The following is a 21,346-nucleotide window of genomic DNA, read 5'->3' as shown; positions in this document are numbered from 1 at the left end:
TCTCAAATTAAACCGAAAAAGCTAGATCAAACCCAGAACTGCACGTTAAAAACATATTTCCGTTGCCGGGAATCGAACCCGGGTCTTTCGGGTGAGAGCCGAATATCCTAACCAACTAGACTACAACGGATTGGTGCTGAGTTATTGAAAATGCTCAGTAATTCTATCTGAACCCCGTTCAAAATATTTCCAGCTGATTCTGGCCTTCTTGGCTCAATATTTAATTTTAAGAATCAGCTTGCGTTTTCATCCTGTTTGCTGCAACTATAAGGTGTAGGCTCAAGTAAGATTTTTTGAAAAAATATGTGTATTTTGTTTAGTTTTTGGGAAAAATACATTTAAATCATTTTTTTGAGAAAATAACTTTTGAAAAATTATATTTTTTGAAAAATATATCATTACATGATGATTAAGGTTTAAAAACTATTATTGAAATATATATAGTGATACACATATTCATATAATTAATTATGTAGGAAGCATAAGTTCTTTAATTTCATTCACATGCACTTCCAGAATTTCTATGGAACATCTTTATATATTTATATTACAACGAATTTCAACTCTACATTATGGAACGTATTTGACCCACAATTGCAAACAACCTTTCCATTTACATTTTTCAAACATGCACTAACCCGAAGGCTTCTTGGTGGTGGCACCAGCTTTATACCTAGATGCATACTGGTGAAACAAAGCTAATGCATTGCTGGTGGCTTGTGCCACATTCAAAACTTTACCCTTGATTGTGGCCTTTAACTTGCTCATTTTCCTCCCTGGAAACTGATCAACGCAATAGGTAGCATCTGTCAGGGCAGCACTCGTCCATGTTTCGACATTACTTATGTGCCAAAAGACATCATCACTACTCTCAGCTTCTTCATGGCCTCCCAACCAACGGAGCTCTCTAATTGATTGGCTAAGCTGCTGCACGCTATCATTTATTTGGTCTAAGCAGTCTTTTATCGCTTGGTACTCCTTAGCTTTTTTTGCTTTGAGTTCAGTTGCCACCTTCAACATGTATGATCTTGTGTACCGGGCCCTATACAGACTCACCGATAAGGCAGCTTGAGCCAACTCTTGTGGATTTTGAATTGTTGAGTCTGCAAAACCAGATAGGTATTGGATGCACAGAGCTGGATAGCGGGTGGACCGACATGAGGCCTCGATATTGGCCTGTTCCAGGGGCCGTCTGACAAAGGCCGGCTCTGCCATGCTTGAAATGCAGAAGACAAAGAGGAGCAGTGACAAGGACAAACTGAGATTGGCCATTTTCTGAAGGTAAACACTAGAAAATGGAGTTAGTTGATGATGAAAAGCAGGTTTGGGTTGTATATGTAGAAAGGCCGTCACATGCTAAGGCGCACTTTACTTGCATTAAGCACAAATAATACTGAATGCTGCCCCTTGAAGATAGCCTTTTCAAATGGGACAATGTTTATCATGATGGATCAAATTATTTTTCCATTAAACCTGAATTATTTAGAGAATCGTAGATGTTGGTGATGCAAAAAGAAATCATAGCAGAGAGATGATGCTTATCTATACACTAACTTCAATTTTTTCTGGTTGTTATCTAAGTGAAGGGAAATTCTTATTTTATGGGTCAAATCCAATATTTAAACATGTGAGATTTATTTTTTTAAATCTAATTCATTATAGATTAAGACATAAATATATGAGAGTGAGGTAAGATAAAAAAAATTCATAAGTTAAAATTGAAATCAAGTCAACGTTAATTTAAATTGACATAAATTAAAACTCATCATTTTAATCTAATTTTTAATTAAAAATTGTTTTTATTTATTTTAAAATAAACATTTTTAAAAATGAATCAATAAATTTAATTAAAATTAAAAAGATCGCGTAATAAAATTTAAATCCTTAAAACTTGAATCAGACTCGAGCCTGCAGCCTGCCTACTTATCTGGGCCAACTTAAGCTAACCACAGGATAGTAACACGTGCATTCGAAATTTTTTACGTTTCATAGAGTTTTGTTTAATTGGGCGATTTTCTTTTGACTTCATTACGGGCATGGCATCCTTTGATCATTCTCCACCGTTGGATCATCTGAGAGGGTTCGGCGATGCCTGCGGCAAATTATCTTCGGACATCATGTTACAAATTTATCTTTTGACCAGCATAATCCATATATTAAGGTCAGGAAAGTTCTAGTTCTTGAGAATAAATTAGTCAAATTTCCTCATACTTGTTAATAATGTAGAGTGAAGTTGTATTATTGAATCCTTTAAAAAAAAGTTGTATCGTTGAATTGATGGTGACACTCCATCCATCATGTGGGACTGGGTATCAATTTCGGTAACAACTATTGAAGTTTTGTAATCTACAATACTCAAACTGACCACTAACTGCTAATTAACCAGTGAGTTTCTCTATTACAAACAATGGTTAAGGAGACTTCAGTGTTACGTGGAAAACTGACTAGAATAACTCGATCGTTACAACAGTTGTACCATTAATAAAAAAATAATAATAATAATTACTAAAAATTGTTCTGAATCCATTTATGCATGCCATATTGCCATAATTGACCCTGCTTTTGAACCGCTAGATCGTCACGCGATTGAGAGAGACATTTTACAGATTCGGAAGCTAATTCCACCTCATACAACGTCAATAATACAATCATTACAAAGATTACAACACACTATAAGCGAAGGTAGTAGTAAATTATATTGAAACACACCACATAATTAGCTCAAAGTTATTCAGCAACCTTCACACCTGCGAGATATACACGGCTCTGAATCACACTGCCTCTTATCCCAAAACCAGGCATAACCATTAGCCCAACGGTAGGCCTCTGGTTTTCATCCAATATCAGATTTTTCACGACACTTTCCATGTAAATCTCCGAGAACTCACTACCCCTCTTAACCTGAAAGACTTTAACATCAGGATCAAAAGAATATGCCAGCCTGTGCAGAAGCCAGATTGACTTGGCCAATTTTAAGAAAGCTTGGTAAAGGGAGTTCTTGGATGCCCACCCCATTACATAATTTCGCTGATCCAAATTTCCAAAGAATGAAGCTTCCATCTTTGGATGAACCACCACCAGGTATTTGCTCCTGCAAAATTGACCAAAAATGGAATCTGGTTCTGGCCTAGGACGCCTAAGGGATCCATCTCCTTAGTGCAAGAAATTCGTGAAAGAAACTCTCTTTGGTGAATGTCACATTTTCTGATTTTATGGAGTAGCTTTCCTGCTGAAACCCACTGAACATTCTTTGACATATATGAGATTCAAATGCATACTTTTGTGAGCTCTCTTTGCATAAACAACATCAGGTTCAATGGAGTTAGCAGCAGCATCAAGGTCCCACCCAGCTGCTTTCATCATGTTGATCAAAGGTTTAGAAAAATCATGAATGGCTTTGAAAGCCGCTTCTACTGCAGATGTGAAGAGCTCAGGTGTTAGATCTACAGGACAAAATCCATTCTCATCTCCAGAACCTTCTGATTCTTTGCTGACAAGCCCCTAAGCTTAAGATTTTTTCCAGTTTCGCCGCTTTTGAGTTGCCTCCTCAATCTGCTGCTGCATCTGAAGAATCTCAGTATCTTTATTCTGAATTTCAGATTGGAATTTCTTCACCATAACCTCAGACGCTTTCAGTAGGCTCTGTTGTTCTTGAATCTCTGCAGCTAAGCGAGAGTCCTGAGGGGAAACACATACTGGTTTGGGGTAGTTCTCCCTGTAAAAGTGCTTGAGCTCCGATAGATTCTTCAGCTCAGAAATTACAAGTTTGTCAGCGTCCTCAATTTTTTCAGGATCATATGGAGTATGAGCAGATTGAAGCTGGATATATGATGACTTCAAGGAGGAGATATTCGTAAATATTTTAGATATCAGGGCTTCCAAAGCTTCAGGATTTTGATTCATAGACTCTTCCATGGGCTGGGGGTGAACCTTTTGGCTGTTGCTCTCATGGAGTTGGTTATCTTTCAACCCAGTGGGTAGCATAGCTACTGCTAAAGAATGGATGGTCAAATAGGATTCCTTCAGAAAAAGCCCCAATATAGCACAACCTGAAAACTCCAGAGAAGTGTTAGTGACAAATAAAGGGTATCAAAAATATGGTAAAATAGAATTGATGTCTGGGAGTGTTTATGATCATTACTCTCAAAAACAAATAATTTTAATTAATCCAAATAAAACAATTATAACTTTCAAATATCCGCCTCAATGACTTCTGTTGCATAGTTTATGCATACGATCTGAAGATGTGACAATGGCATAACCTTTTCACACCAAATGACCTTATGACAGTGACAAGAAAGTTTGATGAATATATTTGTATCCATGCTAGTAGTATGATATTCCAAATGTTATGTCTTTCTGTGAACCTCTAAACGCCGAGTCTAATCTAATGCAGAATGCAACCAATTCAAACTTACAACAATTTCCATTACAGGGAGCTCAGTTGCTGCTGTAAATGGCCAGGGCTTAGAAAACTCAGACCAAATCTTTTGAATATATGAAATCAAAAGCATGTTTTAATCTACTCTGAAAAATAACTACTCACATTGCAAAAGATATGTAGAAAAGATCAAAATTGCTGCTCAAAGTGCCAAACTTAAATGCAACAGAAGGCCAAGATAACTGATCACACTATGTACAACAAGCAAAGGCCTTCTTACCTACAAAGATCACAAACCGCCCTCAGAATGTATCCAGCAAACATAATACCCTCCAACCTGAAAATAGAAATAAAAGAAATTAGATTATTCCAACTGTCCTAATATGTTTCTTAAGCAGGTTAATGCACATACAATTCATCATGAACATCAAATTCAGTAGTAAGTGCTCAAACACAAAAAGTGAAGAATCTTTCTTGTGAAATGCCAATGTAGCCAGAAAATTTGTGAGTGGAGCAGCCAACACTAGTAAGCCAATTTGTACAACATTACCAAATCTCTGACACATCACAACTTCCAAAATATTGATTGTGAAAATATTTCCATTTGTGTTTGATAGCTAGAACCTAGAACATAGAATAGGTTTTTTTTGCCTATCAAACTATGTATGCTGAAGGGGCAATAAAATTGTATCACACAGAAAAGATTAAAATTTTAGAGAATTACAATCATATTAAGAATTTTAGAGAATTACAATCATATTAAGGGGGAAGATACAACCGAAGACCTGTAGTCTCCCAAATTTACACAGGCTCTCTCCATGTAAGCTTCTAAACCCCATCAATTGATACTGAGCTAAGAATAGCTGATTACCAATTCAGCATTCCCAATGTATCGACTGATAAAGCAAATCAAACTCCTAGTTAATAAAACATCCCGCTATCATTCAACAACCGCACAGAGAAACACACAAAAGCAATCAAACGAACGCCTAATTTGATGCCAAATAGTCGATTTTCTTGAGTCGCACCACCTGAAACAACAGAGATTCCTAAAGAATTTTTTTAATTCCTTTAGAGCCAAAGTGATAAAGAGCTCTAGAATCAGCTAAGCTAGCTTACAATTGTGAATGTAAAATTTGACGTTCATGCGATTTCGCTTGATATGTAGGAAGACGACAAGGATGAGGAAAAGAATGTACCTGATCGGAGATATTGCCAGAAAATCGCTGAAGATCAGCTAAAGCGAGAACCCGATAGGTAACCGAAGTTTGGTAAGTTATAGCTTTACTTTCCGACACAAGTAAACCCTAAGTTTGGAAAGAGTCCTTATAGTCTTTCCCTTGTGTGTGTGTGTGTATATATATATATATATATATATATATTATTTTGATCAGTTTCACCTAATTCAGTAGAAACACGTACTACTATGTTACTGTCCGTTTGAATTAAAGATTTGGGAGCCCACTTGGCTTTGGTTCAGTGACAATGGCACAATGAACTTGGGTCACGTCCCGGGTTCAATCCCCTCTTTCCATGTACCCATCGAAATATAAAAAAAAAAAAAGAAAAAAAAATTTAGGAAAAGTTTGTCATTCTTATGCAGCATCCTTTATTCATAGTGCTAATACTGTTTTTTTTTAATACATAATTTGAAAAAATATTCAAATTTTAAATTTTTTAATTTTTTTATTATTAAAACTTACTAAATTAATTTTATTTTATTTTTATTTTTTTTAACTAATATATTAAAAAGGCGCTTTTTTTCAATGACAATCTAACCAGGCCAATGGTCTATCAGGGCTTTTGAAACCAGGTTAATGGGGAATAAAGAGGGAAGTTCCTTCCTTGACAATAGTGGATTGTTCTGTATACCATTTTATTCAATTATAAGCCTGAAATTGATTCTCCACTACAAGAGAGAGGAGGGGAATATCATTTTCCTGGCGATGATTTACTCGAATAAATATTTTTATTACTAGCCTTGTATGATGCTATTTGAAGAGCTAGGACATCATCTTTTTCAAAATTGTTTTTATTTGAACTAATGAATGTAGCTATAAGCAGATTTCTAACATCTGTTATTGCAGTTTTAGAAGAGAGCGCCTCATATCTAGATTGTTGGATATGAGAAGCCATATGCAGTTGAGGATGCTCACTTATTTATTTATTTATTTTATCCTCCTTAATCTCATACAGTGTTGATTTTGATTGTGAAATTTTATATTTTTTTAATTTTCTTTTTTCTCCATCAAGGATTAAATGGTTTGTTGCACATTGCCTCCAATAGAAATGCTTGAAAGGGCTAAAATTCAAAATAGAAATAACAAATAAACATATATTTGTATAATAAAGATAATCCTTCTCATATCATAAAAAGTCCATAAGATCCTTTGTGCTATCAGATGTAATATTACCACTCTCCAGCATGAGCTGTACAGGTCAAATTGCATTTACAGAGGCTAACAAACATAAGCTATGCTTCTCCAGGAGAAATCAGGCATCAGCATCAGGTCCAGGATAAGCTGGTAAGCTCATTATGCGCTTGTCCAATACTGGGCCTCCAACAGTGAAATGATATAAACTCTGAAAGTTTGATCCTGTCAACCCAAGAACTTCATGCACTGCAAAAGAATAATAAGAGGAAAATTTTTCAATATTACACTTTTAGGAAAGGTAAAAACTCGAGAAGCTACCATGATTGTTCTGTCAAATAGAATCCAGAGGACTTAATTTTATTTACATTGACCAATCATTAATATAAAGTATCATTAAACTCTACCCCACAACTAACAACAAATACACCAGCAATATTCAGTGAATGTAGTTTCCAAGCAAGATCATTAGGCTTGCAATCAAGAAAATGTTGAACAATGCTCGAGCAATGTTCATTTGATTATACAAAACATCTATAAAACTAGCGTGTAATATTACCATTTATGTTCAACATTAATACTCCAAGAGAATGAGTAACAGTATAATGCATGCTCGCCACCACATAGGAAATTCTATGACAGAAAGGCGAAGAAAAGAATCATACCAGGATCGTCAAAGAAGCAACCAATGCCAGTGGCAGAAATTCCAACTGCATGTGCTTCAAGGTACAACACCTGACCAAGGACTCCAGTCTCCCAAAACAGTCGGGGATACATCCACACGCCCCTGCCACACAAGGCAGGTTCAAAATGCGCTATCATACCAAGGCTGAAGCAGCCATCGCTTGCTATGTTCTGCATTAGGTTAATCGTATTTTAGCAAGAGCTGGAGAAAATGCATAGCAGGTCACCCACCTTTCCTAATCCTCCCTTAGTCAAGACAACAAGGAACATCTTAAAACACCATGCAGATCTTAGAATTTAAAAATTCATAAGCAGAGAAACTTAGATCTCAGAAATATTTTGATATGAACAAAACACCACATTTTCCAATAATAAAAGTGATAAATAATAATAAAAAAAATTTTTATATTGATGATATTCACAAAACAGTGATCAAAAGTTATTGTAACACGTTCTTTACCATATAAGTGCTGAATTAATTTAAATATAAGAAAACAGTGACGTATTATTCACTTCAAGAATCAAACCTCTCATTTCCCATTAAGAATATTGAAAAATTTTATGCTGTAATTTATTAAACAAAATTCTTAGCTATAAAATTTCCTTCATTGAGAGACCATTTGACAAATCTAAGCTTGTCTCCATTTAAACCATACATTACTTAGAATACAGTCATTTTAAACTTCAATTTCATAAACAGGAACTCTAGGACAGGTTGTTGGTCAAATACTTTGAATTCACGTTCTTCGCAATAAATTTTAAATATATAAAGAAGAAAGAAAGAGAGAGACCATAATGCACATACCTGATGGCAGGAAAGCTGTTTGGCAATCTGCTGGCAATCACCTCTAGCAAGTTCATACAAAGGCAAATTATTAGGACACTCCTCTGGTTTCTCCCATTTAAAAGCCTCCCTTGTAGCTTTCTTAAGTTCATTGAAATGATCTTCATTTCTCATTAAGAAATATAATCCCTTTGGCAACCCAATCACCCTATGCACAAATAATGCAGCATGCACCTCAGCATCCCATGAAAGAACCCGAAATGGCAATGCCAACTGTTTCTTGTGATTTTTGCCACCTCCAGAACCCTTGCCACCTCCTGAACCCGAAGGAAGACAATGTAACAAAATCTGATAAAATGTTTCTCTATTTATTTTAGTAATTCCGTCCATATCCACTGCGCTTCTCCTCTTCCTTACTACTTCTCTTACTGTAAAACCTTTATATGACCCTTCACTACAAACGCCACTACCCGGAAATGGATCAATCGAGAACCTATCTCCCACTGTTAACGGCTTTTTGACAGCCTCTGCAGTTCTGTAAATAATATCCCAGCAAACGTGTTCTTTGCTAAGCGAGTTTGGCTTCCCTTTCCACTCCAAGTTTCTAAATTCCGTTATCGCCGAGCTCAGTTCCTTATAATTAACATCCAAGTCATTGATCCCTTTAGGAAAAACAAGAAGCAAACAATCGGGATGCTCAAATTCAATTTCAGGAATTTTCCCTTTAATTGGCGTGTCTGGAATTTGAAACCCTTGATACATTTCGAGCCCCATTAACCTCTCCAACTCCTTATGACCTAGCCCATCAAGCAACTTCACGTCCCATCCAAGTCCAGCTGCAGCCATTGCAACTGCAGCAATAGCATGACCCACATCGTGATTACAGTAGCGAAAAGCACGCTCTCCGTATTTCCACGCCTCGCGCCAGAAAATTGATGAAATTCCGATTAGAAACGAATTTCGTGGAAAGAATTTCGGAAAAAAATCAGATGGGATTGTAGCTCTAAGCTCTAGAGAATGTTCTTTTGGTGCATAATGCGCCACAAAAGCAGAATTAGAAAGGGATTCGATTGGCGGGGCAATAAGATATGCTTCTGTTGGGTGTAAATTGCCGCTACTCGGGTTAACCCGGAGAGACCAAGTAGAGAAACCGGCAGTTTTCCACGCAGAGAGAGCGAGAGAATCATAAAACAGTTGAGAAATTGATGATTTGGAGATGGGTTTTGGAGGAGGAAGAGAATTAAAAACAGATTGATATGAAGGAGCGGAATCAGCAGCTGATGCTGACGGGGTTTGATTGTCAGCGGGAAAATGTACGAGAGAAAGGAGTATAGCAGAGATGTAACGCCGAAATGGATTGGGTTGGTTGGCCCAGTCGAGGCCGCGAGGACCTCTGGCGTAGTTGGTGAAGGAGTGTTTGGTCTGGTTGTGGTATTTTAAGACTTGGGTTAGCTTTTGCGGGTCTGGGTTAGAATTTTTGTCTTTTTTGGGGTTGGTTATAGATGGTGATGGCGACGAGGAGGATGAGGAGGAGAAGGACATGGTGGGGGTTGATTTTTTGGCTGTGGCGGTGGCGGTAAGATCAGGCAGGAGTTTAACGGTTGAAGGAAAAATGCAGAAGTGAGGTGGGTTTAGAGGAGAAGAAAACCTTGAAGAGATGGGCGATGGCATATTTCCTTGGCGTTTTTGCCCAAAAGATGTATTTGCGTCATTTCTTTGCTCAGGCTTTGTTCTAGATTCTACGGCTCCATTGATTCTGGAAACCTGTGGATATAAAATATTATTAAAAAACCTTAATTGGATCGATCTCAATCCTGAATGAGCCTAGTCCTAGAGAAATGCAGGATCACTTCCCTTTCATCAATCTGGGTCCAGCACTGGTGTTCTATAAGTTTGATTGGGCCAGCCCAAACTTGGAAAGGGGTTGAGTGTTGACAGTAATGCAATTATGCACTGTTACTAAGCCCCAAAATCTCGTAAACCCTACAGAGTTTCGTTTATTGCTGTTAAATTGCAATAGAAAAGATTTTTTAATTATACTAAGAAAAATATTGAATATAATTTAAAATTATTAATTAAATAATATATTTATATATATATATATATATATATTGTATTTTATATTTTTTTAAAGCATATAAATCCATCCTTGTTCCAGTTAATGGGGAGTTATTTCAGGTATATATATATATATATATATATATATATTAAAAAAGCCGTATTCTTCACTCTATCCATGCTCACAAATTCTTGGAATATTTTTCTAATGATTGGGCCGAGGAAAAACTTGAACCTCAACAGCTTGATAGACTAACACGTTACTAATCATAATCTGGATAATTTTGGATTCAAATGGGCCTATTGGAGGATCTTGATGCATTGAGGTGGGTGATGAGCCTGACGGTGCAATTCATCTGGCAGTCTTGCAAAGTGCAAGCGAAAAATTCTTCTTAAAGCTCGTGACGTCGGTTTCGTGATAGCTCGTTCATCTGCCTTGTGACTCAGCAAATCACTACGCGCTACCTCATCATTAATATTTCCATCAGTTTACACACTTATACTACTGCCGCCACCCACCTGTCCGTAGTAATAAAAGGTCTCCCTCCCAACTTCAATGGACAAAGATACCCTTCAATGAAAGTTCACATCTGGATAACATCGTCTTTTCATATGTAGGCATAATCTGGCAATGGCACAATTCGAGCGCCCAAATCGTCACGCAGCGCAAGGCCCATTCATAATCAAAATTATTATATTACACGCATCCTTATCTTATTCTAGAACTAGCGTTGCCATTTCTAGGCTTCTGTTGAGAGCTGTGTGACAGTGAAAAAGCTGCACGGCTGCTTGGTCTTGAACTAGCGCTAATACCTTATCGTTTTCTGATCAATTGGAAGAGGCATTGCCGTTTCGACTCTATCTCTCGCTTTTCGGTCTCTATCTAATTGTTTCTTATTCCTCTGCAAGGGTATTAACATGGCAGTTGTGATATTCCTGGAATTTTTTCTGGTTCAAATAATTGATATCGTCAAAATAATTTCTTTGCCTTGTAATTATTTGAGTCTGTGATCTGTTTTTATTTTTTGTTTAACTTTTAATCTTCCAGAAATGTCGGTTGTTGGGCGGAGAGGAATTCATTACTTGCAGAAACTAAAAGCTGCGAACATCCCTGCTGAGTTGATAGAGAAGGGCCAAAATCGCGTTATTGATGCTTCTCTTACTCTTATTCGTGAGAGAGCGAAGCTTAAGGTATGTATTTGAAACCTTATAACCAATGGCACTGCATGATTCTTCGAATCATTAATTATTTGGCAAAGCTTTTCGTCAGTGGGGATTCATTTGCCATATTTGCTAATTGAAGCCTCCGTCTTTAAGGAATTATGTAATTTTTCGGTCGAATTTTGCTAATTTAGTTTATTTTAAATGCCATGGCTATGATCTCTTCTCTGTTTCTGTTAAAGTTTTAGTTATCTGACATTTAATTTTGGTGTTCCCAAGGGAGAGCTTGTGCGTGCTCTAGGAGGTGTTGTGGCATCATCGTCCCTTCTTGGAGTTCCTCTGGGGCATAACTCATCATTTCTTCAGGGCCCAGCATTTGCTCCTCCTCGAATTAGGGAGGCTATCTGGTGTGGTAGCACTAACTCATCAACTGAAGAAGGTATCCGTAGTACCCTGCTTTTTGACTTCTATTTGAATAGCATTCAATAGGAGTTTTTTGTACGTTAAATATATTTTCTTAACCGGCAAAGATTTAGAATTGGTGATCCATGATCAGATGTAATTATTTCAGACAAATGAATTTCACATTTGAACCGGTCATCAAACACTGTTTTTGTTTCTGGATTTTGTGCCTTTAAATTTTATTTATCAGTATGTCCTAAAGCGTTAACAAAACCACAGACTTCCGAAACTATGATATTAATATTCATTCTGGTTGTGCCAAACAAAATCAGATGGTGCCCAGATATCTAATTGCCAAGGATCTGGTGCATTTTTCGCATTTGTGACTTTTATTTTGGCTTTATTATGTAATAATGTTGAATATATGCTTATTGTGACATAATGCTTGTCTGTGAACAGGGAAAGAATTGAATGATCCCCGTGTTCTAACTGATGTTGGTGATGTCCCTGTCCAAGAAATTCGAGATTGTGGTGTAGATGATGACAGATTGATGAATGTTATAAGCGAGTCTGTCAAGCTGGTGATGGAAGAGGTGACTGATGTTTTTTATCTGCCTTTACAATTCTCTACCATATTATAGATTCTGCAAATAGCAGCTTTGTGAATGTTTCACTTATGAGGAATTTTGAGAGTTCTTTCATGGCACGTGAATTATTCAAATTGAGGAATTCCTCATTCATACCTAGGAAGCAGAAAGTAGTTTTATTTCTTAACTTGTTTTCTGTAATCTACGATTATTCCTTACTTATTCATGTAAGAGGCTCTTTGAGAGTCTTGGGCAAAATTTTTCTTAAGTTTATCTTGTACCCTTATATGTAGCCTGTGGCTGCAAGTTTGATATGGTATTGTCCTGTTAACCCCACATGACTGCTTAATGGTTTTGGACTTGAGACAACACTTTGTCATGAGATATTCTCTTGTTTGAAGTCTTTGAAATTACCTCTAGGATATTCTCACCATAGAAAAAGAGCATTAATAACTAGAGGATTCAAAAAGTTTCACTGCCAATGATCCTGCACTATTGGGTTATGTTGATTGATCCATCTTGGCCCAGTATATTCTTGGCTTGATGTGCTGCATTTGATCTTCATTGTTACGCATGAGTTCAAGCTAGCTTTGTCAAACTTTCATACATTTTCTACCTTGCTGAGGGATTATGGCAGTTTAAAAGGCTAATTGATTAGAGTCTAACATCAGAGTGCTACAAAGCATTGTTCCTTTTCTTTCTGCTCATGAAGGCCTGCCTCGTGTAAAATTTGCATTTTCTCCTTGTTGACACTCTGTCAGATATCCAAAACTTTGCGGAGATAATGAATTACCTAGCTCAACCTGAGCCTGATCTATGTGCTCTACAATGACACAAAATACTAAGTGTTGACTCAACCAATGGGGGGAAATTGTAGTTTGACTGGATTCTTTGTTAAGTTAGACTATTGGAGGATCTTAAATTCAAAGTTACTGTACAGAGTGATTTAATTTCTTGGGTATGTTTCTAAATAACTGTGTCTCATAAACTTGTATGTCGTAGCCAACTATTTTTTCACATAATAGAGGTGAATTTGAATTAATAATGACAGTGATGGTGCATATTATGCATTCTTGCTTAGAACGCCAAGAACATTTTTCCTAAGATCTTTACCATTTTAGCATCCTATGGGATTTGGCTTGTTTGATGGATGTAAGAATTTCCATGTTACATTTGTTTCCAACGTATTATTTGTAACGCTTTTGATCTTTACTCTTCCAGGATCCATTACGTCCGTTAGTTTTAGGTGGTGATCATTCAATATCTTTTCCTGTGGTACGAGCTGTCTCTGAGAAGCTTGGCGGACCTGTTGATATTCTTCATCTGGATGCACATCCAGATATCTATCATGCCTTTGAAGGAAATATATATTCTCATGCATCATCATTTGCCCGAATAATGGAAGGAGGTTATGCACGAAGGCTCTTGCAAGTGTGTCCTGTACTCTGTACTTTTTCATTACTCTTTATGTTTAATTTGCAAACAGTTATTGATTGGCAATCTTATCAGATTATTTCATCAATTTTATTTTCAGCAACGTTATCCTAAATGTGTCCCCTGTAGGAACAATACTGTCAATAAAATATGAACATACTTTTTTGTTGATTAGAAATTTGGTGGTATATTTTGTGACCCTTCTGTGCAATTACACTATTCTCTATCACTTTCACTTTTTCTTATCATTTCCTTTACTAGAAGGATTATATTATGAATCTATCTACAGGGTATAGCTCTGGGGAATAATATATTTTCATTTGTTTTGTAGCCATTATTCACAAGTTACAAATGTTTTATTGCTTGAACTCAGAGTTTTTTAAGGGTATTAAAATTGCAGTTCATCTTCTCTTTCTTTACTCCAACTGACCTTTGAACTTCTAACTTTGAGAATGGCCACCATCACCTGTTGCCAAGCCTACAAAGAGATCTCATTATTTCTTGGAATTTTAATGAAATTGAATGCTGACCTTTTCAGGTAGGTATCAGATCAATAACAGAAGAAGGCCGTGAGCAGGGCAAAAGGTTTGGAGTGGAGCAATTTGAAATGCGAACCTTCTCCAGAGATCGCCAGCTCTTGGAAAATCTGGTCTCTCTCTCTCTCTCTCTCTCTCACTCTCATTTGCTTGCATGTACATGTGAATGGGCTAAATAAATTTGACTGGGATTTTCATTTATCAGAAATTAGGGGAAGGTGTAAAGGGTGTTTATATCTCGATAGATGTGGACTGCCTTGACCCTGCTTTTGCTCCTGGTGTATCTCACATTGAGCCTGGTGGTCTTTCTTTCCGTGATGTTCTCAACATCCTCCACAGCCTTCAAGCTGATGTCGTTGCAGCTGATGTGGTTGAATTCAATCCACAGCGTGACACTGTTGATGGGATGACTGCAATGGTTGCTGCCAAGCTGGTACGAGAACTAACTGCAAAGATATCCAAATGAGAACTTTTTCAAATTGGTTTCCTTGGTGCTCCTGGAACCGGTGTTGCCTGTCTTCCAACATTAGCATAGTTTTTCCTCAGTAGCCGTGGAGGGCTTCTCTAAGGAAATATGAAATATTTTGTTCAAACCCCCTTCCGAGAGAGAGAGAGAGAGAGTAATAATAGTGATCCGATGCTTGGATTGGGTGTTGTTTGTAGCCTATCTCATGCCCAAGAATGAGAAGACAATTTTTACCAAGTTCTGTGTTGTTGCATCCCTGAATCTGCATGAAATAATCGTTAAAGCTTGCTTTCTATCACTCAAATGAAACGTGGAAAACTGACGTTTCTTGGCTTTAGCAGCTAAATCAATTTAATTACTAGGCCAATAATTGGGTTTGGCTATTGTAATAAAAGAATTAAATTCTCTAACCCTTTTTTTAACTGAAAAAATTTTCATGTCCAATTAGTGCAACTGTTAAGTAGCCACCTAGCGCTCCAACAATGAAACATGTTTGTGTGCAAGATTCATAATATGAGTAGATGCCTTTTCTCTAAAACAGAGACAAAACAAAATCATCCCACTGGCAATTTCCACAGGCGTTTTCAAGGTACCAAGAAAAATACTTATTAACCGTTTCATTTTTCTGGAAATCCAGCTTATTAGAATCTGCATCTGCTGCACTAGTACCACCTGGGTATACATTTTAATTCTCACTATTTGATCATGTAGATCGCTACTCCCAATTGTTTTGTAAATCTCGCTTCTCCAAGGATGTGAACTTGAACCGTCTGGCGCATATTGCAAGCAGTAAACAGGTGACAGAAGAAGAAGTGCCTTTTCAAATAACCATGATTTAAATTCGGAGGAGCCCAACCTGGCTTCCCATTGCTTGCTTGTGTATGGGAATATGCAAGTAATTGAATGCCTGCTTTTGTTAGAGAAGCATAATTTTGTTTGAATTCTAAGGATTCAACTTGCCGTACATGTTCATATTCCATCTTATTTTGGTGACCTGGCCTAGGAGGAAAGTCAATTTATATTGGTAAATTAATGGTTCTTGTTTACTTTGCGAACCTCTCTTTCCTTAGTCTGCATATTTATAATTTTGCATTTCGGCAATACTTAGATACAGAAGGCAGTAGCATGCTTTACAGATTGATGAAGCATGCAGCCGGGCGTCAAACGGTCTGGGCGGGTTCCATCATTATTCAAAGAAAGGGTTGTAATTAGTCTTTAAATCTCGATTCCGGGATAGTTGAAGGCTCGAAACTGTTGATCCAATCCAATAACATGTGTTTTTGTGCTGCTTGAATATTTTATGTTCCCCCAACCCCTTTTCTCTCGTAACATTTTTTATTCTAGCAGATGTTGAGGTTGATGAGTTATATATAGATTCAAGTGCAGATAGTCCTTATTGTATTCACCATTCTAGGAGTTAATAGTCATGGTTGGAGGCTGCTTGAAATGGGGTTAGACCACAGTATACAGTAGGGCTGTACAGTGTGCATTTGAGTTCAAGATTGAAACGAAAGTATGATGTTATTTTTATTATTCAAAAACTGATGTCACTTACCGGCCCCACAATACGAGTCTCTCTGTTTTAAAATTGCAAATCTTCCAACAATTACATATGTGAAAATAATAAACTAATTAAAGAGTCGTATTAATAGGCCGCACATGACCCAGATCGGCTTAAACATATATTAATTAATTAATTAATTCAACTGTAAACAAGTTGATTTAATGGAAAAGGCATCTGTCCTAACCAAAAATATTTGAACAAAATTTCAACAAGAAGCAAAGTTGCTGTCCTTGAAATCTTGACCATCCATCTACCAAATTATTTTCACTTCAACTTGCCAACAACCCCCACCTGGCCAGTAGAAATTTTAAACTTACCAATTTAATATAAATTTGATAATTTTTAAATTAAATTTTTATGTTAAGATACATACATAATTAAAATATACATGAATCTCGAATATCCATTTTACATTTTATATTGAAGAAGCTATAAAAATATATATTTTTTAAATTTGATAATTAAAAATAAAATTTAACATGTTTTAAATATTAAAATAATAAAATAATTTTTTAAATAATATTTTAAATATTATTTTATATAAAATATAATTTTAATTTTTGAAAGATTATTTTTATGTAGTGAATTTATATTAAGCCAAGAAAGGGAAACAGGGACCTTCACTTGCTTTGGATCGCTTAGCCTTAGCATGAATCAACACTTAAGGAAATTTTTTTTTTTCTTTTTCGTAAGGTTTATTTATTTATTTTGAAAGATAGGTAAATAAATATATAAAATGAAAGGCAGAGCATTTCCTCCTTGCTACCCATAGTCAATGGTCGAGATTGCTTTTTCCTCTTAATCTAACGGTCAGCTAATCTCACCTGTCACTTAGTGTAGGCGAGACGATCAAGAGTTGTTGGCAGCCTCTCTCAAAATAAATAAAAGCTCAAACCATCTCATTCTCTATCTCCAATCTCCATAAACGAAGCTCAGTGAAGACAGGAGAGGCTGAAGAAAGGTGTTGAAAACAATGGCTTCCACTTCATCTCTAAGTCTATCTCAGGCCCTCTTGGCTCCAGCCATCTCCCACCATGGATCAGCCCATTCTTCTGACCACCACCGCCTCTCTCTTTCTACACCTTCCCTCCCCTCCTTTTCTGGTCTCAAGTCCACCCCTTCATCCATCCCATTAACCACTTCCTCTCTCCGCCGCCGCCTTGCCGCGCGCCAACAAACCCAAATCCGCGCAGCTGCAGTTGAGACCCTTGACGCCACCGCTGAGACTTCATTGGTTGAGAAATCTGTCAATACAATTAGATTTCTCGCTATTGATGCTGTTGAGAAGGCCAATTCAGGTCACCCCGGTCTGCCAATGGGCTGTGCTCCGATGGGTCATATTTTGTACGATGAAATTATGAGATATAACCCGAAGAATCCTTATTGGTTCAATCGCGATCGCTTCGTCTTGTCTGCTGGCCATGGCTGTATGCTCCAGTATGCTTTGCTCCACCTTGCTGGTTACGATAGTGTCAAGGTTTGTTTTCATTTTTTAATCAATTTATTCATCGTGCGTTGAGGACTAATTCTCCTTAATAATGAGAAATGGATCTGGATTTTCTTTTGCTAAAAAGAACCAGACAACTGAATAAACACAAATTACGTTTTAACATCTCGCTCTCTGTCAGTTGATCTATGAGCATTGTTTCTTGTTCATTCTTGATTGTATTTTTATTTGCTTGCTGTTTTCTGATTATTTTTCTAAGTTCATTTGTCGTTTCTTCAGTTATCTTCTGTTGAAGTTCATTTCTACTGAAGTCTTTCGTTTTTGGTTAAATCAATAGGAAGAAGACTTGACGAGTTTCCGTCAATGGGGAAGCAAAACCCCTGGACACCCTGAGAACTTTGAGACACCTGGTGTTGAAGTCACAACTGGTTAGATTCTGATTTCAATCGTTATCATTTTCCTCCGTTGTTTTAGTCTATATTTTTAGTTGTAGGCTCTCAAAAATCTTAATATTTTTCTTTGTAGGTCCCCTTGGACAGGGTATTGCAAATGCTGTTGGTTTGGCTCTTGCTGAGAAGCACTTGGCTGCTCGCTTCAACAAACCGGACAATGAAATTATTGACCACTACACGTATAAAAACTCTCTTCATCTTTTTTTTTTTTTTTTTTAATTAACACTCTCTTGATCTTGTTACTCATTGTTCTTCTACTGTTTAAAAAATAAATTAATTATACAATTGCTCTATATGGTTTTATTTTTATGTCTGTTTTCTGTAGATACGTTATATTGGGAGATGGTTGTCAAATGGAGGGGATTGCAAATGAAGCTTGTTCCCTTGCTGGTCACTGGGGACTAGGAAAGCTGATAGCTTTCTATGATGACAACCACATATCGATTGATGGTGACACAGCACTCGCATTCACTGAGAGTGTGGACAAACGTTTTGAGGGTCTTGGATGGCACGTTATCTGGGTGAAGAATGGAAATACTGGATATGATGAAATTCGTGCTGCCATTAAGGAGGCCAAGGCTGTGAAAGACAAACCCACTTTGATCAAGGTTAGACAATCCCTTTCTTGTGATGTGTTTTGAAGTGATATGGAGAAATAACATTTTGTAAAATCAATCATTAGAAATTCTTCTAATTAGGCGCTAGCAGAACAATGCAGTGGCGTGTTTGAAGTCACAGTAGAAGTTACCGTAGCTGCATTTAGTTATTGATGAGCTTTTACCTTTTTTTGCAGGTCACTACAACAATTGGTTTTGGGTCCCCAAACAAGGCAAACTCTTACAGTGTGCATGGGAGTGCACTGGGTGCCAAGGAAGTTGATGCTACTAGGAAGAACCTTGGATGGCCTTATGAGCCTTTCCATGTTCCAGAGGACGTTAAGAAGTAAGCAAATTCAGACTAGGTTTCTATCTCTTTCCTGCTACTAAGATTGATTAACATTCATCACTTTCTGGCTTTTCCTTAGGCATTGGAGTCGCCATGCTGCTGAGGGTGCTGCTCTTGAAGCCAAATGGAATGCAAAGTTTGCCGAGTATCAGAAGAAGTACAAGGAGGAAGCTGCAGAATTGAAGTCTATCATCACTGGTGAACTACCTTCTGGTTGGGAGAAGGCACTTCCGGTGAGTAGAGCTTTAATTATCAGCATAGCTCTTGAGTGTATCTTTGAGCATCGGGTGATTTTCAATTTGCACTATCTGAAAATTTACGGATTCCTATATATTTTAGCAAGCATTCTACACTTTTGATACTATGTTCAACAATTTTAATCCCCAAATTTAACTTTTAGGTTTCTTTTTTGATTTTTTTTCTTCTCAATTCACGTAAGAAAAGGGGGATTAAAACCTTAGCATTCCCCATAAGCAATACCAGATTAATCGTTGTTTAAACTAAGATATGGTGTTAAAATTAGATTTTCATGTAGATAATCTTTTAATAGTTTTTATTGCAATCTTCCAGACATACACTCCAGAGAGCCCAGCTGAGGCTACCAGAAATCTCTCTCAGACAAACCTAAATGCGCTTGCAAAAGTACTCCCTGGACTTCTTGGTGGCAGTGCAGATCTTGCCTCTTCAAACATGACCTTGTTGAAAATGTTTGGGGACTTCCAAAAGGACACCCCTGAAGAGCGCAATGTCAGGTTTGGTGTCAGGGAGCATGGAATGGGAGCCATCTGCAATGGTATTGCACTACACAGCCCTGGTCTGATCCCATATTGTGCAACTTTCTTTGTTTTCACTGATTACATGAGGGCTGCTATAAGGATATCTGCCTTGAGTGAGGCTGGAGTCATCTATGTTATGACCCATGATTCAATTGGTCTCGGAGAAGATGGACCAACCCATCAGCCAATTGAGCACTTGGCAAGCTTCCGTGCAATGCCCAACATTTTGATGCTCCGCCCAGCTGATGGAAATGAAACTGCTGGTGCTTACAAGGTTGCTGTCCTCAACAGGAAGAGACCCTCTATCCTTGCACTTTCTAGGCAAAAGCTTCCAAATCTTGCTGGAACTTCCATTGAGGGAGTCGAAAGGGGTGGATATATTATTTCAGATAATTCTTCTGGAAACAAGCCTGATGTCATTTTGATTGGAACTGGTTCTGAGTTGGAAATCGCTGCTAAGGCTGCTGAAGAGCTTAGAAAGGGGGGTAAGGCTGTAAGAGTTGTCTCCTTTGTATCATGGGAACTTTTTGATGAGCAATCAGATGCCTACAAGGAAAGTGTTCTGCCGGCAGCTGTATCAGCTAGGGTTAGCATTGAAGCTGGATCAACATTTGGATGGGAGAAGATTGTTGGACCCAAAGGCAAGGCTATTGGAATTGACCGATTTGGGGCTAGCGCACCAGCTGGTAAGATATACAAGGAGTTGGGCATTACTGCAGAGGCTGTTATTGCTGCAGCCAAAGAAGTTAGCTAGGCTGGATGATATCTTTTTATTTGGAATTTGGGGTTTGGGTTGGTAAATACAATGAAAAGCCATTTCTGGGAGAGCTATTCCATGACTTGGTATCTTAGTCTCAATAAAATGAAAAAAATGGTTAGTTTTCTTCTGTTGCTTACTAGTCACGAATTGAGCAACATAGTTCGGAGGAGAGTTGGGTTATGAACATTGTTGAATTTGTAACAACTCTTGGATCTATCTTGAGTTTTGTAATGTGCTGTGATTTACTTGTAGCGAGGTTGACAATTATTTATTGCTACATTTTAATTTTTTGCAGAGGCAGAAGCAAAGATACTATAGCTCTAAGCCTTTAAAGCCCTGATGATTGATTTTTTCTTTTGTGTTAGTGAGCTGTTTTTACATTAACGTGGTTGCTGCCAGCCACAAAATACTTTGATGGGAGGTTGAAAGTGATTCTGTTGAATGGTAGATTAGGCTAGAAGGCATTGGCCAATAATTCACAAACCATCCGAGGAAGCTGGGCAAATCCAATGTAATCCGTATAGATCATGGAATGGA

At 37.4% G+C, this 21,346-nt stretch overlaps 4 protein-coding genes, 1 non-coding gene and 1 pseudogene across 6 annotated transcripts in view; 2 read left to right on the top strand and 4 right to left on the bottom strand.

Annotated features, from left to right (window-relative positions):
• The window catches only part of LOC110663008 (arginase 1, mitochondrial), an 81,617-nt gene extending 66,454 nt beyond the window's left edge, over nucleotides 1-15,163 (top strand). Inside the window, exons 1-7 of one of the 2 annotated variants that reach the window (XM_021822188.2) lie at nucleotides 10,996-11,188; nucleotides 11,328-11,470; nucleotides 11,720-11,879; nucleotides 12,302-12,435; nucleotides 13,651-13,860; nucleotides 14,402-14,512; nucleotides 14,605-15,163. In XM_021822188.2, coding sequence (XP_021677880.2) covers nucleotides 11,330-11,470; nucleotides 11,720-11,879; nucleotides 12,302-12,435; nucleotides 13,651-13,860; nucleotides 14,402-14,512; nucleotides 14,605-14,865 — 1,017 coding nt within the window. In that variant the 5' untranslated portion in view covers nucleotides 10,996-11,188; nucleotides 11,328-11,329 and the 3' untranslated portion in view covers nucleotides 14,866-15,163. Of the gene's footprint in view, nucleotides 1-10,995; nucleotides 11,189-11,327; nucleotides 11,471-11,719; nucleotides 11,880-12,301; nucleotides 12,436-13,650; nucleotides 13,861-14,401; nucleotides 14,513-14,604 lie in introns of those variants that run through there. The other variant, XM_058142875.1, reaches the window with a different exon arrangement.
• Nucleotides 58-130, bottom strand: TRNAE-CUC (transfer RNA glutamic acid (anticodon CUC)). Its single transcript has one exon. It is a non-coding gene; the product is annotated as a tRNA-Glu (tRNA).
• Nucleotides 545-1,343, bottom strand: LOC131177784 (pectinesterase inhibitor 7-like). The gene has a single exon (XM_058142881.1). The coding sequence runs from the start codon at nucleotides 1,270-1,272 to the stop codon at nucleotides 634-636; it is 639 nt and encodes a 212-aa protein (XP_057998864.1). The 5' UTR covers nucleotides 1,273-1,343; the 3' UTR covers nucleotides 545-633.
• Nucleotides 2,608-5,717, bottom strand: LOC131177751 (protein GRAVITROPIC IN THE LIGHT 1-like; annotated as a pseudogene).
• On the bottom strand, nucleotides 6,703-9,983 carry LOC110663009 (uncharacterized). The gene is made up of 3 exons (XM_021822189.2): nucleotides 8,243-9,983; nucleotides 7,419-7,608; nucleotides 6,703-7,002 (listed from the first exon to the last, which is right to left on the bottom strand). Exons 1-3 carry the CDS (start codon nucleotides 9,890-9,892, stop codon nucleotides 6,875-6,877), a joined length of 1,968 nt encoding a protein of 655 aa, XP_021677881.2. The 5' UTR covers nucleotides 9,893-9,983; the 3' UTR covers nucleotides 6,703-6,874.
• A 2,131-nt stretch (nucleotides 15,164-17,294) lies between the features above and the next one.
• On the top strand, nucleotides 17,295-21,103 carry LOC110663007 (transketolase, chloroplastic). Its single transcript, XM_021822187.2, has 7 exons — nucleotides 17,295-17,906; nucleotides 18,214-18,304; nucleotides 18,402-18,507; nucleotides 18,654-18,936; nucleotides 19,122-19,270; nucleotides 19,353-19,506; nucleotides 19,844-21,103. The coding sequence occupies exons 1-7, from the start codon at nucleotides 17,403-17,405 to the stop codon at nucleotides 20,801-20,803; spliced, it is 2,247 nt and encodes a 748-aa protein (XP_021677879.2). The 5' UTR covers nucleotides 17,295-17,402; the 3' UTR covers nucleotides 20,804-21,103.
• The last annotated feature ends 243 nt before the right edge of the window (nucleotides 21,104-21,346 follow it).

This window comes from Hevea brasiliensis, chromosome 2 (assembly GCF_030052815.1).
Source record: "Hevea brasiliensis isolate MT/VB/25A 57/8 chromosome 2, ASM3005281v1, whole genome shotgun sequence".
Classification (NCBI taxonomy): Eukaryota; Viridiplantae; Streptophyta; class Magnoliopsida; order Malpighiales; family Euphorbiaceae; genus Hevea; species Hevea brasiliensis.
This window is presented reverse-complemented; position numbering and strand designations above follow the sequence as displayed.